The sequence below is a fragment of the Clupea harengus genome, chromosome 23 (assembly GCF_900700415.2).
Source record: "Clupea harengus chromosome 23, Ch_v2.0.2, whole genome shotgun sequence".
Lineage (NCBI taxonomy): Eukaryota > Metazoa > Chordata > Actinopteri > Clupeiformes > Clupeidae > Clupea > Clupea harengus.
The window spans coordinates 9,182,496-9,200,545 of record NC_045174.1 but is presented as its reverse complement, the minus strand read 5'-3'; the positions used below and the strand labels follow the sequence as shown (position 1 = coordinate 9,200,545).

The 18,050-nt window shown below is 47.3% G+C and overlaps 2 protein-coding genes across 3 annotated transcripts in view; one reads left to right on the top strand and one right to left on the bottom strand.

The window, feature by feature from the left end:
- Nucleotides 1-8,232, top strand: part of rnf40 (ring finger protein 40) — a 25,700-nt gene extending 17,468 nt beyond the window's left edge. For both annotated transcript variants that reach the window (XM_012814626.3, XM_031561410.2), the window contains exons 20-24: nucleotides 1-2,278; nucleotides 5,326-5,421; nucleotides 5,683-5,829; nucleotides 6,106-6,158; nucleotides 6,255-8,232. The exon at nucleotides 1-2,278 is cut by the window's left edge and continues 441 nt beyond it. The gene's annotated coding sequence lies outside the window, so the exon portion shown is untranslated. The remainder of the gene's footprint in view (nucleotides 2,279-5,325; nucleotides 5,422-5,682; nucleotides 5,830-6,105; nucleotides 6,159-6,254) is intronic.
- A 221-nt stretch (nucleotides 8,233-8,453) lies between these two features.
- Nucleotides 8,454-17,931, bottom strand: znf646 (zinc finger protein 646). The gene is made up of 4 exons (XM_012814489.3): nucleotides 17,802-17,931; nucleotides 13,749-16,824; nucleotides 12,479-13,582; nucleotides 8,454-11,777 (listed from the first exon to the last, which is right to left on the bottom strand). Exons 2-4 carry the CDS (start codon nucleotides 16,586-16,588, stop codon nucleotides 10,772-10,774), a joined length of 4,950 nt encoding a protein of 1,649 aa, XP_012669943.2. The 5' UTR covers nucleotides 16,589-16,824; nucleotides 17,802-17,931; the 3' UTR covers nucleotides 8,454-10,771.
- Nucleotides 17,932-18,050: the final 119 nt, after the last annotated feature.

The following is an 18,050-nucleotide window of genomic DNA, read 5'->3' as shown; positions in this document are numbered from 1 at the left end:
CCGTATATAATAGAAAAGAAAAAAAAACTATGACATGGGCATCCATCAGCATTACTGCACCAATACTTGTGTCTTTAGCGATGGTAGCCATGGTAGCCATGCTTCTGGATCGACTGACTGACCTTCGTCCGTCCCGTCTCCCCCCTTCTCCATTCGTTTCTCAGATCTCATCATAGTTAAATTGTCTTAACTTTGTATTGTGTTACTTTTTTTATAAATCGTTTTCACTTTTTTTTTTTTACTAGTAGTTTCTTTTATTAAGTGAACTTGTTCTTCTCGGCTGTCAATCACTATGTACAGCACATGACCATTTGGCGGCAGTTAAACAGTTAAAATGTCCACTTGTCCAGACAGCTCTACATGTTAGAATTGCAGTTTGCATATCTGGCAAAGTATGGGCTTGCAGTGCATTACATGTCTGTAAATCCCAGGCTTTAATAATGTGATGTGTGTGTAGTGGAATAATGCTTTTTGAGGTCACCTGGGATCCCTGACCCACGGCTGTGGGTTCCTTTTGCGTCGGAGGGATTTTGGGGGGGTCTGTCCATTTTGACCATGTCCCTTTGGGTAAACCTGGGATACCAAGGAATGTCAGACATGAACAATGGAAGAAAACTGCTATGGCTAATAACTGCTGGCACTGGAGCTGCAGGTTCAGTGACTCCATTTAGTTGAAAATCACCCCCATGCTGTTTTCAGAATTTGGGTGTTTGAAAGCACTGTTCTGCAGGAAGGTTTTTCTTCTTTTTTTTTCTCTCTTTTTTTTTTTGGAACTCACTGGAAACTTCTCTCCCACAGACTGTATGGCCTTACAACTGAATCGAGTTTAAGAGTGCTCGTAACTGTAATGTGCTGTTAAGTGTCAAACAGGCCTGGTGATGACTCGAGCGTTTATTTGCAAATCTTCAGATCTTCAATGCATGGCTGTTTGGTCCCTTGTAACAATAGAAATGTTTCAGAAATGCTATCATGCCATTGTTGCCAATGACAAGCGCTGTGATAGATGTGATAAATTATGTGTGGTCCTAACCAGAAAAGCTGTCCTCTGTACCTCTGTATTTGTCTCATTTTGAGAGGACCATAAGGTTTCCCCCATTTGAACAGTTTCATTACATTCATTATTTCATTTCCTCCAACACGTTTTTGTTTTCTGTAAATCTGCCTGAAAGGAACATCATAAAGTGGGTAGACCAATCTGTCGTCCTAGTGATGTTTTCTTCATTTCATTTTCAGTTTCAGTTAATAGTCTGGGTGCAATGTAGATCTGCCACCAGTGAGTTAAATAACTACGCTTGCTATTGCGTATGAAACACTATTCACTTAACCATACTTGACCATACACTTTATCCGGTACAGTGAAATGAATACAAGCAGAATGAGTGGTGGTGGCGGCTTATAAATTGTTACACGTTTAAAGAGAAAAACTATATCAGGTGGGCTACCTGGTTGTCAAACTTTGAAAACATCGATAAGGAATATACCTCTATGTTTACTCTTTCACATTACAAATTTAACTTTGTGTGACAACTAATTGTTGTTTCCAATAACACCAATTCCAGTCTCTTGAAACGTGGGTCGCTCCAGCCTCCGACTCCCGCCTGAAATTGAGCCAGACATTGAACTTTCAGTTTGGAACATATTCCGTGCATTACGTCGATGGGTGGGGTGACCGACCGCTGTGTATACTGTGAATAACACTGATTGTTTTCGTGCAGTTACATAGCCTTACCATTGTGAAAATGTTCACATGTAACAAATCTCAGGTCTTTATTCTGACATTATCATAATCATAATTATTTGTTTACGTAGTATACTGATTCCAAGATATCAAAAGTTTTATCACACACACCCCTCGGAGACCGTCACAGTTCGAAAGTGTACTCAACGAAATAGTTTCAATACGCATTTGCAGGAAACGTACGTCTTTTGACACAGAAACATTCCCTTTAAACTACAATGTAGCTAGGTTTCCTGAAGCCTTTCGTGCGCAGCATACAGATTCGCAGTACAGTGAGCGCCGAAAGGAAATGACTCATACGAGTTGAACCGAGCGCGTGGGTGTGGGCGCTATTAAAACAAGGCTGAGAGTACTTTGGTGAGTCATTCAAACGCAGGCCGTGCCATGGTGAAAAACCACTGTGGCTTTTTAATCAGATGAAATTTCAGGTTTTGCGTGAGTGTTTTTGAAGCGCTATGGATACGAATACTATATTCTGTGCTTTCTGTGGGATCATCCTGATGGCAGCAACCAGCATCAATGGAGTAAACACGCAGAAAAGTGAGTAGCCTATATTCCATATGAAAGTATCCGCTAAGGAGAATACTTTGAGATTCTTTTGTGTGGGTAACGTGAGTTAAACGTATTTAACAATTTGTTATTTTTAGTGTATTGAAAGTTCCGGGCGGTTCTTAAGTTACGTTACATTTCACCACTATACGAGGTTGAAACTAAGTTTGAAAACAGTTCTTACAGTAGACTAATACAGTTTGAGAACGTGATTTAATGTTCCTGTCTGATACGGGAATGTATGGCAACTCCAGTGGAGTTCGTGACGCTGGTGGAGTCTCATACGAAATCGTTTCCTTCACCAGCCTCTGCTCTCACCGGTTCCGCATTCCGATCCCTTTATTTCACCCGATCTCATGCCCAGAGTTGAAATGCACCGGGACCTCTTAATCCCGGTCCAGATGATGAACACTGTCCCAGTTCTCCTGCCTCCGCTCAACAACCTACAACATCTTGAGAGCAGCGAGTGGTTCATATTTTCCCACACTTCATCTGTAGGCTATTCCAAAGGAAATGGCCTGGGACTAAAAACCATCCGGAGGAACTGGCTCCCACAATATGAAAGAATTGTCTGTTTGGAGTTTCTCGGTTGCAAGAATACCCGCGGTTCCTGTGGTTGTAGTTTTGCATGTTGAAATCCGGGAAATATATTAACTTGAAAATGAAATCAGGGTTGTTGCAGGGCAATAATGCACTCATGTTTCACACTGTCTGACTGGTTTAAGAATGGGGAGTAAGGGTGAGCTGAGAACTTCAGACTGAGAATTTGAGATTTATGGGAAATTTTGCTTGTAGGCTTAGCTAACTGTTCACTCCTTTACTCAAAATGCTTTACAAGTGCATAGAAAACATTAACAATGCTTGTGTGGTCCCCAAGCTGATTGATGGGGAGGGTCGGCTCCCCTGTCAGCCTACCTTTGGCCCATATAACAAGTGATTATTGAGAATGTTCTGTCATATCTGGATGTGTGTGGTGTCTGTCATCCTTCCGGTATGCTGACAGGTTGTAACATCAAAGTTCACTATTCACTGGTGTTTGATGCAGGTTGTTTGATTTGCACCAAATCCGCCATCCCACACCAGTCAGAGTCTCCAAGTCAGCAGTCCCGGTGTACAGCAATCCAATGAAAGTGCCGTTGCACACTCATCTTGCCGATGTGCCAAATGCCAAGTCAGTGACAAAGTTCCAAAAGCCCAAATGAAAACATGAAACCTGTATGACCGTTACTTTGAAGAAAGGTTTCCAATGATGACTTTACCATTTCACTGGATGTACTGGGCAGGAAAGGCTTTTCAGCCACACTGAGCCTCGAATTATAGCTCAGAATATCGGATCTGATTAAATTATAGCTCAGAATATATGATTTTAATGTTGATGACATAATGAATATTTATAATTGTGAGAGGTAAATTGTTAATCAAAACAGAGTTTTAAAATTATGTCATATCCAAAATGAATCGTGACCAGTTCATTTGAACAGTCATGGTTTCAACAGCAACCATCTTGACTTAAACAAAGTGGTTACAATGAAGTTCTGCATAAAGACAAGCAAACACCTATTTTTAAGACTTGAATTTATTAATAGTACCAGTTAAATCTAATATGGAAACTGTTTAACCTACATGACGACAAGTGACGTCAAATAACCTGTCCTGTCCTACTTATGGGCAGGGAAACCCTTACGTAGAGACAGGCAAATCCTTATTTACGAGCAGGGAATCCCTCACGCCAAGGCTGGGAAACCCTTCAAGACCTGAATCTATGAGTAGACATCAAGTAATCCACAGTAATCTGGATAGGAATACCCCATAAACCTCGGTCAAGTGACGTCAAGTCCTAAATGCAGGGAATCCCTTACTTAAAGATTTGAATCTAACAATAGCTATCAACTAATCTCAAATAATCTGAATTGGAATTCCCTCTTGGCCTTCGTCAAGGTAGATAACAAGTGACGCCATGTGCCGACAGTGATGTCCACCTCAACCACATGTTAACAGTGTAGCTGTGTTCCAGACAGGTGGGTTAGTTGAGCAGAGCAGGGAGCAAAAACAAAGTCTAGTCCTAAATATATGAATTAAAGACCAGAGCGCTAGAATAGTAATAGGTTAATCTAAAATAATCTGTTGTAGTAGCCCATTGACCTACAAGGCAAGTGGTAAATAATCCTTTAGATATGTCTAATTAGCCCATTAGGTCAAAAATCCAAGAGCACCATTCCCTGAATTTTAAGTATCCTAATTCCTAGGATCCTAATCTTACCAAGTAATAACATCTTAATGTACTAAGCAACTATATGAATAACTGCAGCATAGGACTGAATAGTTGAAATGTACACTTAGGATGAAAGGTCACAGGAGAATATTTCACAGAACAGTTGGCTGTGAACTGTTTCCCCTGCATTACAGCAAGCCTCATCATTCTCATGCCTTGTTGTGCCTTGTTTTGATGTCATTGGGGCTCTCTGTCACACCTGTATGTGTCTGACGACTCGAAAGGGTCTGCGGCTTACAGCCGGATGCTTGTGGTTTCTGAGGTGAGCGCTTATGACACAGAGCTGCTCATAGGTACGCCTGGTGGGGGGGGGGTTTCATTTCAAAAGTTTCATTTCATTTTGGTGAAAGTTGCCCCATCGCCTCCATTCAACGCAGGACTGTTTAGTTCTCACACCAACAGAATTGCAGGGGCTCACGTACGCAGTGACAGGTGGTCACAGTCTTCCGAGCACACACCAACTGCAGCGCCCTCGGGTTCACTCATTCAAAAAACAATCTGGCTTTGCTTGCGCACTCACCCCATGACTAAGTTGGTTTCCCAGCAAGTGCAAGAGACACATCACCTCACTGGAATTTCCCAAGGCCATTCTGAAGAACAAGACCACATGATGATCTCTTTGTTACTTACCTGCAGAACAGTTGCATTCAACAGTCAACTCCCTTGTGGCTTTGTGATTGATGAGAAAAAAGCACAGCTGAAATAAGAGTTGTGGTATTTCTGTAGATATTGCTTATTGAAGCTTACCTGGCATCTTTTCTTACAGCATGCAGGCCATCAGAAGTGTGGAATCCTGACGTTGATGAGTGCTTTCCCTGCTCTTCCTGTCTGCAGTACCCCAAAACTCCATCATGTGACAAATGTGAGTTAGGTGTAAAATACAACTAGTTAAAAGCTAGTACAAGATCTTATATATATCTGGTCCAATATACACCAACATACTTTTATGTTTTATATATATATATATATATATATATATATATATATATAATATTTATTTCTTCTTCTTAAAAAAAAACACCTTTGGGCTTAAAATGACCAGATCTTAGTGTAATATGACATGTTGTGCCATACTGTAAGTGGGACACAGAGATGCCATTCTGATTTCTACTTTATGTGCCAGGCCCTCGCGTTCTCTCTGCTCCGTCTGATGCCTGGCGTATGGCGGCCATCACCAGCCTCTCTGTGCTGGTTACTGTGCTAGTGTTTGGTGGGCTGCTCATAGGGGTGCTGGTGCACAAGTGCAGGACGAGGAGAAGCCCCTTACGAGGTGAGGACCAGGTCACGCCACAGCCCCTAGTGCTAACCGTGCAAGCTTTCCCAGATTTCGTGTATGAAAGGGCCTGTTGATTTTGTGTAGAGAAAGCCTGCAGTAAAGCATTGAACAGCACTACACTACACTTATCTTTTTTAGATTTTGAAACAGGTTGTATCTCAAAGGTGTCTGCAGGGGATGCATACTTGGAAGTGTTATTTGTACATTCAATATTAAATCTTAAAAATATGAAATCTTACTAAAGTATTTACTATTTTACTCTTTCCCCAGAGCCTATAGAGGAGACCACTGGACCACTGTACCCTTTATAGCCGCCCAAGTTGGTATGCACACAGGTCTTAATCATTCTGTGAAGCATAAATTAACAACAGTATGAATGGCAAGTGAATGTAATATTTACCCTCCTCTTCTCTCTGCAGTTCGATTCAGCGTTTTAAGGAACCAGAGGGCATGGGACAGAGAGCTCAGCGTCAGTGAACTGTTATTCCAGTCATTCCAGTCGGCCTCAGATGCTGGGACTTAGACCACAGAGTATTCTTTGAGTAGTGATATTTGACTGTTCTATTTATTGTACTGGTAGCTGACATGTAGATGTGCTCAAGAGCTTAAAGTGACAAGACTACGGACTAATCTTGGACCAGCCAGGCTAAGGACCTGCCAGATGGACCCCAAAAGAGTGGTCCCTTGAGCTGCACTCACCGTCTAGCATTGGCCCCGGAGGAAGCAGAGGTGCCCTTCAGAGTGCAATCATCTCATTGGATTCTCCTGGAGCTAGAAAATCCGTGTTATTCGTAATTTATTTTTTCTTTTTCAGCAGTCTTTTAGGCCCTGTATGACACACTCACTCACACACACACACACACATTCACAATCTCACAGTGTCTTCTCTTAATGTCACATTCTGGTCTTAGACACAGTCTAACCCTGCACTATGGTATTTAATGTACAGTTAGGCATTTGAGACGACTTTAATACTAGTTGCCTTCCCTTGCCACAAGCTATATTGAATCTTTGGGCTTTCTTATACTTTCCCCTACAACCCACCCTGAACCGCCAATGGGACATTCCCTGGTCTTTAGTCTGGCACATGGCCTCTTGAATGTACACATTTAAGCAATAGCACATATCTTATTGAGTTGTCTTTTGTAGGTGATAGTATTAATACGTACTTCCATTTTCCAGCAGTATGCACTTAACCCTTTCTCGAGATCAACCTCATAGTCCGGATGTATACTATGTTTTGACACTGACGTGACGGCCTGTGCTCCCTCGTCTGGAGAGTCAGATGTGCACAGCATCTGTGGCTCTAGGGATTTGCAGAAAAAAACTCCTTGCCACAGCTGCATGCATGCATACAATGAAATAGCCAAGAATAGTGGGAATAAGAAGTGAGGTTGCACAAGGGGTGGCGTGAACGACAGTGAACAGCGCACTGTGAAAGTGCATCTTGAGTGTCTGACCAACACAGTTCCTCAATTCCCGGTCCCTGACTAGGCAGGACTGTGGCGCTAATTAGCACTAGCTAAAGCTGTGACTGTGCTGTAGGCCTCAGGGCTTTCATGGTTCACTGTACCTCCTCTATCAAGTTAGTGCATCAGACACTGATATGATGGGCTTCCCTCAAAGGCTGGCTTACCTCAGCAAGGGCCAGCTATGCGCTGTCACCGAGTCTGCTTTATAATCTAGACATCAGCATCTGAATCATCCGTAGCCACACGGTGCCTTAGAGGAGTCAGGTAAACTGTGGCGCTAACCACTGCTACCGGGGCATCCTCTCTCTGCAGATAAGCTTTCAGATAAGCTTATGTGTAAGCAAATAAAATCTAAAAAGACCATATTTTTTACTTCTGGTCAGCTAGTCTGACAATGAATTTAAATGCAATTCAGTCAGTTTGGTCCAGTGAAACAAAGGCACATCCATGGTAACTGTCAGAAACACCATTTAGCTGGTGTCCTTGACTTAGGCGGACGCTCAGAAAACACGACTATTAGTATGGTGGAATGCGTTGCCAGCATGGATTTGCAGGAGTGCCAGAGCAAATAGATGGGTGAAGTGATTGAAGCACAAAGCCCCAGTTTCACAAACATACCTAGCTGAACTCGTGTGAGCCTAATGTTACTGACAGATGACTCGATTTGATCAGTTTAGCAGCAATACGGTTTGCGTTTTCCCAAATTTCTACAAGAACATAGGTCACAGCTGTGCAGTGTCTGTATTGTTGCTATACCGACCACCAGGAAACAATCCCCAGATGTCACAATGTGAAACAGAAGTCTAAGTTTACATTAGGTCACCGTCTCAGAACCTAGACGCCTGTTACCATGGCATCCATATTGGTGGAACTGTAGAACATGTAAGATATTTGTACACATTAAAATGTTTATAAGGAAAACAAATAAATGTCTTTCATCGTCTGTCAAAAGGTTGCATTTCATAAACCAATGGCTCAATAGTATACTATTCTGCTACAGCTACATGTTTTTACCCCCCAAATGGAAGAAATACCAGCCTGCTGATTTCATCACACATTTAACCTTTTGCCTAGGAAAATCTGGCATGACATGAAAAAGTACAGCGTCTGGGGTGTGTGACAAAATAGTAGAGAAGGGTCAGCGTAGAAGTGGTCTTTACACTGTGTTTATTTTATTTCAAGAAAGTGAGGGCATGACCGTCTACAAATAAACATTATTTGCAAGTCCTCTACTCAAGAAAGAGAAAACATTGATCAACAAAAGAACAAAAATAAATATTTTGTATATTTTCTTAAAGATATATGCAACTGATTGCAGAGATAGAGAGAAAGAGAGGTCTCAATTAACATTTCAGAAGTCAGTTCTTTATATTGAAGTTTGAAATGCACTTGAAGCCATTGATACACAAAGGGTTGAACTCCTATTCTTAAATAAAATCAGTAAGCACATGAATATAGGCATAGAATGGAAACTATTAATAGCAACTTTAATTAGAGTACAATGGTAGGAAATGGCACATGTAAGAAATGCAGCCTGGCGTCGCCATCTTTCGCAGAATCTGTCACATGATGCTTTGTGCGTCTCGGGTGAGAACCGAACAGAAGTCTTGTTTATATATATTTATATATACTTATATAACCAAATACAATGTTTTTACATTTTATGTTATGTTGTTTTTTTTCTCCTTAATAAGGTGTGAAACCTGAGCAGTATTGAAATTACAAGTCCCCTTTTCCATTGGTGTCCTGCTAATGATAGAGCCCGACCGATCATGGATGTCTAAAGCACAACACCACCACAGACAGCTGTGAGGTCGTCACAAACACTTGAAGATACATACATATTTTTCCATCTTGTGCGTGACAGTAATAGTTTTGTGAAGAAAAGAAAAATACTTGCACAAGATTAAATAATAAAAAAAAGAACAGTGATATAGTACAACAGAGTCTTTTTAAAATACGCACTGCGGGAAAAATACTTAACAATACCATTATTGTTATTATTAATCATTATCATGTTACTAATATTATTGCAAAAGACACCAATCTGAAATGTTCTGAAAGATGTGTTTTAGTTGGGACTTAGCCATTCTCTAGACTACCAAGGCGTCATGATTTTCATTTACAATCAATCCGAAGTGGATTTAAGAGCACATCCGAAACATGCACGTGGAATACCAGAGTTAAAAATGCTCAGAGGTGAGACTCTTGATATAGTCTTACAAAACATTAAAAGGTGGGGTATAAATAGTCTTTTTTTAAATAAATAAATACACTTGATATCTTGTAGATAACGCTCGGGAGGGATGGAGGGAAGATACACACATGAACCGTTCCTGCTGTCTGACAGCATGTTAAAAGCGCTGCCCACAATGAGACCGCGGAGACAACAATCATTCTGCACTCACAGAGAGGGCTAACGGGAGTTTGTTTCTCATATATCTATATATGTATACATATATATATATTCTTTAAGAAAAAAAAGAAATGACAGTCTATGATGAACACCAAACGGACCTGAAGCTAAAGGAAGCACTGGGCACAAGTGAGTTCCCCATGAGCGACACACTAACAAAGCGGTACCTTCTCTCCTTGTCTCCTGATGGGCCCATCGCACTTCGAGTGCTAAGCTGAAGGCCTTGGAGGAACGCACAAGCTAGTAGAGGCTCTTACACATTCCTCTGGGATTAACGGGATACCCTGCGGTATTCCAGTGCCGCCACGCTCCGAGTGTGAAAGCACCTTTGACTTTTTTTTAGTTTTTTTGTTTTTAAAACCCGTCGCCAGGTCAACTGGCCAGGCTGCGGCTGTCGCGCGCTCCCATCGAGGTCGTTCGGTTTCACGAGCGATCGAATCGGTCGGACTCTACGTCTGGAGGCAGCATGGGTGGTAGGGGGGTAAAGGGGTTGAAGGGAACAGGGGGATAACAGTAGGTCTTGAGACCATTCACCCCCTTCAGACTACAGTAAGATGGGTTCAGATAGTACCATTAAATTCTTTAGGATTTGTACACTCCTTGGAAAAAAAACGAACACAACAGAAAAAAAGACATTCAAACTCATAAAGAAAAGAAAAACAGTCTGTGAGTCGAGTCAGTCAGGCACCGTCAACGTGATTTCTGGAGCTTTTTACAGTGTCAATGTCCCTACCAGAGGTAGTCTAATGGGGGCTACGCCTGACTGCATCTAATGAAAAGCCTGCCCCGCCAACCGCCAAAGACACTCTGGGGAGGGGCAGCTAGAGGGTGGGGGATGGGGCACCTGAACGCCGCTTGAGTAGGACCAGCAGACTAACCTGATTTACAATTATTGGCATCAGCCCGTTTAACAGTATAGCTGAGGGGGGGGGGGGGGTGCAATCTGGTGACGAGCATGACCATATATATCTTCCCCTTAGAGCACAAAGAGTGTAGTCAGAATATAGACACAACCACCCCCCCAGACCCTAAACATAGGGCTATTAGCTCAGAGGAAAGGGTCCACACCCAGTCCCATAAAGGAGTTGGGGTCCATGTCGAAGGAGGCCTCGTAGGAAGCCTGCGAGTTCTGGTGCATCTTCTGGTGGTGGCGCAGATTGGACTTGCTGGAGAAGCGCTTGTCGCACAGCAGGCAAGAGAAGGGCTTCTCTTTGGTGTGGATGCGGCGGTGGCAGATGAGCTGTGTGGAGACCCGGAAGGCCTTGCCGCACTCCAGGCACTGGTAGCGCTTGGGCTCGGTGTGGATGCGCCGGTGGTTCTTGAGGGCCATGAGGTTGGTGAACTCCTTCTGGCAGACCGAGCAGAAGAAGGAGCCCATCTTGTGGCTGTTCTTGTGGTTGAGCAACGACCCGGCGTGCCGGTAGGCGCGCCCGCAGTGCTCGCACACGTGGCTCTTCTCTGTCTCGGCACCACTGCCACCGCCGCCGCTCTCCCCGTGCTCCTGGAGCTCGCCGGGGAAGCCTCCACCGCTGCTGCTGGCGCCGCTGCTGCCCATGCCGCCCCCGTGGACCTGACCAAACGCCTGAGCCATCTTGGGCAAGCCACCCTGGAGCCCCATCCTCGGGTCTATGCTCGAGTCCCAGTCCAGTTCCTCATCGATGGGCATGGCCTCGGCGTGCGGGTACGCCTGCTGGGCCTGACTGGGGTGGAGCTGCTGCTGCTGCTGCTGCTGCTGGTGGTGAGGGTGCAGCAGCTGCTGGTGGTGTTGTTGCGGAGGGGGGTGGTGGAGGTACCCCGACCCAGAAGCTCCTCCGCCAGGCAGCGGGCGCCCCTTGCTGTGCACCTCCATGTGGCTCTGCATGTGGGTGAACTCGCAGAAGGTCTTGCCACAGTCAGGGCAGCAGTGGCGGGGCATCTGCGAGTGGCTCTCCAGCGCCAGCGGGTCGGTGAAGGTGCGCAGGCACAGCGAGCAGTGCAGCAGGTCCGACGAGTGGGTCTTCTTGTGGTTCAGCAGCGAGCCCGCGTGCCTGTACGATCGGCCGCACTGGTCGCACCTGCCACGGGGAGGGGGAGGGGGAGCAAAAGAAAGAAAAAAAGAGAAAAACAAAAAGGACATCAGGTCAAACCTGACCACTTCAACTCTGCCACTATATCATAAAAAAAAAGCATACGGGCAGGAAATCGGAGCCAAGGAGGGTGCACAGCATGTGCATGTGTGGGTTTTTAAGCAAAGCCTCTCATTTCAGCCTGTAACTTAAGCATTTCAAACCCATGAGATGAGATATTCCCGACAGTCTGTCTTTAATCAATGAATTTAGTGCCGAACACACATTTAGTGGGAACACACCCCTAAACTTGTCCGAGGCACACAGGGTCCCCTGCCACAAAGCAGATAAGTTAAAGGTCTTAGCTTTCTGCTCCAGGAAATAAGGGGATTGTTGGAAGGGTGAAAAAAACTAAAAACACTTTCAGGCATCAATAGCTCTAATTTACTCTCGCAGCTCAACTGATAGTGCCCTATTCTAGCAGTTCAATAGGCGTTCACTGAATGAAGAACAACCACATGCACTGACAAAATGTAGAGCGTCTGTACCTTGCCGGGAGCTAGATAATCAAATGTAAGTGTACATATCTGCTAGTTTATATGCACAGCTGAATGGCTCACTGATTAGCTGTTTTAAATGAACGCCCACACAGCTTAATTCAGCCGCTACAGTAGTCACGCATCGTATTTAAACCCGGCATGATGACTCACGTGTAGCACTTGTCGCCCCCCTCCTGGCTGACGGCCGCCCTGCGGGGGTCGCGCCCGCCGCCTCCGCTCAGGCAGCGGTGCCTCTTGAGGCCGGACCTGCCCTGGAAGGTCTTGCCACAAGTGGGGCAGCTGAAGTGGCAGGCCCCCCGAGTGTGGATCTTCAGGTGGTTGTGCAGGATGCTGGAGAGGCGGAAGGCTTTGCCGCAGGTGGTGCACACGTGCTTCTTCTTCTGCGTGTGGATGCGCGTGTGGTTGCGCAGCGCCATGGGGTTGGAGAAGGGCTTGCTGCAGAACGAGCAGCTGAAGTGGCCCGTCTTGTGCGTGTTCTTGTGGTTGAGCAAAGAGCCGGCGTGCCGGTAGCTGCGACCACAGACGCCGCACTTGTATGGCCGCTCCTCACGAGGCCCGCTGGCCGGGCCCACACCACCTCCACGACTGCCACCCGCCGGTGCTGCGCAGGCGTGCGCCCTGAGCTCCTCGGCGGAGGTGAACTTCTGCCTGCAGCGCTTGCACGTTGGCTCTCTGGGCCGCTGGCGACCTTTGACCCTCGTCGTCGCTGCAGCGTCAGGGTTCTTCCTGTTGGCGGCGCAGCGGTGGTTGAGCAGCTGTTTCTTCCCCCGGAAGGCCTTCCCGCACTCTTGGCAGCCATGCTTCTTCAGGCCAAAGTGGATGCGCAGGTGGTTCTTCATGGCCAGCTGGTTGGCGTAGGTGTTGTTGCAGATGGAGCAGTGGTACTCGCCGGTCTTGTGGGAGTTCTTGTGGTTCACCAGGCTGCCCGCGTGCCGGTAGCTACGGCCGCACTGGTTGCAGGTGTACGGGCGCGGGTCGTTGGGGTTCTGCGATCCCGGGGACTGCACTGGCCCTTGGGCCTCCTTCTCTGGGCTGGGGCCTCCGTCCCCTCTAGCGGGGGTCTCCTTGCGCTTGCGCCTCTGGGCTTTGCGCAGGCGCAGGCCGTTCTGGGCCAGCTCTCCGTTCATCTGCATCAGGGTCTGGATCTGCTTGTTGAGCTCCTGGATCTTGGCCTTGTTCTCCTCGTGTACACGCAAGTGGTTCTGCAGCTGCTTGTGGATTTTGAAAGCTTTGCCACACTCTGTGCAGGTGTGCCTGAAAGAGATAAAAACATTTTTTAATTAAAATGACATCATTAAGTATAATAAATCACTGTAACTCACTATATATAAAATAATAACTATTGAATGCTGCACAAACTTTAACATAGATTTTTGAACATGACTTACTACATCAAATAACTTATTGGTAAATTACTTACTTTTTGATGTCAAAGTGAGTCCTCTCGTGACTCTTGAGGGCCAGCAGGTTGTAGAAGCGTTTCTGGCACACATAGCAACGGAACACCCCAGTCTTGTGGGATTTCTTATGGTTAAGCAGTGAGCCGGCATGCCTATAGGCCCGTCCGCACTGTTCACACTTGAAGAGGCGGTCCCCGCTGTCTTGGTTCTCGGGGCGTCCCGGTTCATTCCTGGCGAGCACCGGCTCACTGTCCGGCTTGTCTTCGCTCTTCACCCCGTCGCTGTCCCGCCGCCCTGGGCACGGATGTGCCTCCAGGTGCTGGAAGCTGACACAGGAGATGCCGCATTTCGTGCAGATGATGCTCGCCGGTTCCTGTTTCGGTCCCAAGGAGTTCTCCTGGCTGGCGCCATAATGCTGGGGCGCTGGCGGCAGCAGAGCCTCAACGGGGGCGGCTTGGCTGTGCAGCAGCTGATGAGCCATGAGGTCCTGCTTCTTGGTGAAGCTCTCGCCGCAGGTGCTGCAGATAATCAGGCTGCCGTCGCCCTGCTGGCTCTCGCCAGGGTCCTCCTCCTTCTCCGCCTCCAGGGAGGACATGGAGGAGGGACCCGAGCTGGAGGGCGTGCCTTGCACCTGCGTGTGCCCGCGGAGGTGGCTCTTAAGCGCCCGCATGCTCGTGTAGTGGTTCCCGCACACAGAGCAGTGGTACATCTCGCCGTCCTCCTCTTCCTCGCCGCCACCATCGTAGTCGTCGTCCTCGTCCTCCACCTCGCCGCCGAACCCTTGGCCTTGGTCGCCTCCCATCATGCCCCCGTGCATGTTTTGGTGGTAGCCCTGGTGATGTTCCGGGTAATAGCCCTGTGTTGAGCTGTGCCCTTCGAAGCCAACGTGAGCGCCAGAGTCTCCTATAAGGTGCTGTCCCTGGTAGTCCATGTGGCTGCTGGAGCCGTTGGTCAGGGCCTCGTGCTGCTGCTGCTGGTGGTGGAGGGGGCATGCATGCGACTTGATGCCCGCAATGTCTGCGAACGTCTTCCCGCAGTCGGCGCACATGTGCCTCTCCATGAGGTGCTCGCCGTGAGGTAGGTGCACTGCTCCCTCCTGGGTGAAGGGCATGTCGTACTGCTCGTGGTAGCCCATTTGCTCGTCCTGGTGGCCTCGGTGGTCCAGGCCCTGCTCGGTCACCATGTGGGGCTCGTCCTGCAGGTCCTCCGGGAGGTCCAGAATGTCCCCGACGTCCTCCTCCTCCTCCTCCTCATCCGAGAGGGGGTAGTCACCCTGCTGGTTCTCTAGCGTCTGGGGCTCTGACGAGAGCCAATCGCCCTCTGTGCTTTGACTCAGGGTGGAGGTCTGGGCGCGGTGGATGCGATGGTGGCTGCGCAGGGCGGCAAGGTGGGGGTAGTTCTTCCGGCATATGGAGCACTGGTAGACACCAGTCTGGTGTGAGCGCTTGTGGTTGATGAGGCTGCCCGCATGGCGGTAGCTCTTGTTGCAGACGTTGCACTTGAAGCGCCGGTCTGAGTCCGGTGATGAGGACTCTTCCTCCTTCACCTGCTGGTCGGCTGACTCGGATTCCTGCAAGTCCTCTTGGAGGTCCGCCGAGGCCACCACACTAGTGGGCTCTCCCTGAGAGTTCAGCATGGGCGGCTCATCCTGGAATGGGTCAGGGATGTATATCTGACCGTTTTCGGCGGAGCCCACCGGCTCTCCGTAGTCCTCCTGTTTGTCCAGCAGTGGAGGCATGGGTGGGGTGTCGCTGGATGGAGGGTACTCAGGGGACTGACTGGCACTGTACGCAAAGCCGTCGTCATCTGGCAGATTCACAGGCAGCTCAAAGGACACCGAAGAGGAGTTGTGCAGCAGGATGTGATCCTGAAACTCGTCGTCATTGGGGAACGCCACCTGGCAGAGGTGACAAAAATGCACATCCACAGCGTTGCCGTTCTGCTGTGTGCCCGTGGCCTGCTCTGGCTTCCTCTCATGAGTGGCTGCTGAAGTGGTGGTGGTGGTGGTGGTGGCGGCGGCAGCAGCAGCGGCGGCCGCAGCAGCAGCAGCAGCGGGAGGGGTGGGGCCAGCGCCAGAGCGCCCTCTGGTCTTGCTGTGGATGCGCTGGTGGCTGCTAAGGGCAGCGAGGTTGTTGAACTGCTTGAAGCAGATGGTGCACTCAAACGTACCCACCTGGTGGCATTTTTTGTGGTTATTCAGGCTTCCGTAGTGTCTGTACGTCTTGTCGCACATGTTGCACTTATAAGGACGGTCGCTGGCATCATCGGTGGCTGCCTGGTCGCTTGAGGCGGAGCCGGGGAGGATGTCTGCCATCGCACTATTGCTAAAGCTATCATCCATAGGCAGGTCTAAAGCCATGTCGGGCTCTAGATCGGGAACTACATCGAAACTCTCATCCTCATCCTCGAAATGCATCTCGTCGTGGTCCTCGTGGCTGCTGGCCTGGGCATGTTCTGCACTGCCCCGTCTACTGCTCGTCCCTCTGGCCTCTCTATTGCGGTGGACCCTTTGGTGAGTGGCCAGCTGTGTTGCCAGTCTAAAAGCCTTCCCGCAGTCCATACAGGAGTACTTCTTGCGCGAGGTGTGGATGCGCAGGTGGTTTTTGAGAGCCAAGCTGTTTGACAGCTGCCTTGCGCATATAGGGCACTGAAAAGAGCCCACCTCGTGCGTTTTCTTGTGGTTGGCCAGGCTGCCTGCATGCCTGTAGCCCCTCCCACATTCATCACATTTGAACTTGCGGTCTTCTTCCGACTCCAGATGGGTGTCCATGTGTTCCAAAAGACTGGGCATGTTCGAACACTTAATACCACAGTGCTTGCATAAAAAGCCTTTCGTCCGTACTGGCTCTTGCACAGCCATTACAGATGATCTGAAGGTGTGCTGGTGCTGCCAGCCGGATTCATTCGCAAAGTATGGTGGTTAACACTTTAAAGAACAAAAAGGATGCCAGAGCTCCATATTCGCAGGTCTACTACTGTAACTTTCAGTATGCCCCTACAGAACGGGCTTGAGATATGCGGTCAGTCATTCACATCCGCTCCACGGGAAAGACCGCTTGAAACACGGGTCCAGGTTGTTCAGGCACCAGATGGGAACTGAAAGAGAAAAAAAAAACAAGAAAGAACTTTAACGATGAGCGTTGCAGTAAAATGCAGCGCAAATAGGAAAGTACATTGACACTATATTCGTGAGTCATCGAAATGAAAGTTCCATGAAGTCACTGACATCGGGCTGCTGTCTCTTAGACTTCGCTTACCACGCAAATTTACGATTATTTTTAGCGGCCAAGCGATCTTATTATGGACACTTTTGAAGCAGAAAACTAACATCACAGTAACATAGTTAGAGCAAATGAATGCAATCATTTTCATAAATATTTACGATAAAGATACGGCAAAAATCACACTTTCCCTCCCTGATTACACAACAGGCGGCTAACTAATAAAGTTAGCCAGCTAGAGGCTAACCATTTTTCATTCATTCAATTCCAACATTGTTATAGAATCCGGAAATTAATTTCAATCGTTAAATAGTACTGGCGATTGTTAACGGGGTAACGGTATAGCCAACTATTGCAATATCCAACATCAGCAGAGCAGACTGCAGAACTTACTTGTGCTCTCTGACACGGTTTTAGCCATCCAGCTAGCTAGCGCATCGGGATGGTGGCTATCACAATGGCAGCGCTAGATTATTTACACAGTAAACAAATAGCTGGTGGCTAACGCGCTAGCTAGCTGTTCAAACAGAACATGTACGGATTTTTTTCCTGATAAAACATTCTAATGGGCTCCGCCAAACCAATCATACACCTCAATGTATACATGGCAAGTAAACTATTACACACGTATATTCGTTAACACCGACAACTAAGAAACTTTTGACTTGGTTTTACTTGTCAAATTAGCTAACGTTACACAGCTAGCTAGCAATGTAAAAACTGGCTAACCCAATGGCCAGCTAATATTAGCTAACGTTGACCAACAAGCTGGTGAAAGCTAACTTGCTAGCTAGCGAAACAAATGTCGTGGCTACAATTTGCTTGACGAATTCAGTATAGATATATACTTACAACAATTTAAGGGACAAATCGGCATATATTCAATCCAAAATTGAATTATTTATGAATCGCGTTCCATTGTTCTTTCGGGACGAGTTGCTATCAATGTCCCCGTTCTATGCTCAATTGTCTTTTTCCATCCCATTCCACACACTTCCTGCTCTTGTTGCTAGGAAACAGGAAATGTGCATCACGGAAATCCGTCCCCATTTTCACATCTCAACTCATTTTCCAATACTCCACAGTGAGAGACAAGCTATT

What these genes read in the sequence shown, in the direction of transcription:
- znf646 (XM_012814489.3), bottom strand. Translation starts at nt 16,588, where the DNA reads ATGGCTGTGCAAGAGCCAGTACGGACGAAAGGCTTTTTATGCAAGCAC. An exon ending in ACTCACTTTGACATCAAAAA is followed by an intron (nt 13,583 to 13,748) that starts GTAAGTAATTTA and finishes TATCTCTTTCAG; the next exon opens with GCACACCTGCACAGAGTGTG. An exon ending in GGGGGCGACAAGTGCTACAC is followed by an intron (nt 11,778 to 12,478) that starts GTGAGTCATCAT and finishes TCCCCGTGGCAG; the next exon opens with GTGCGACCAGTGCGGCCGAT.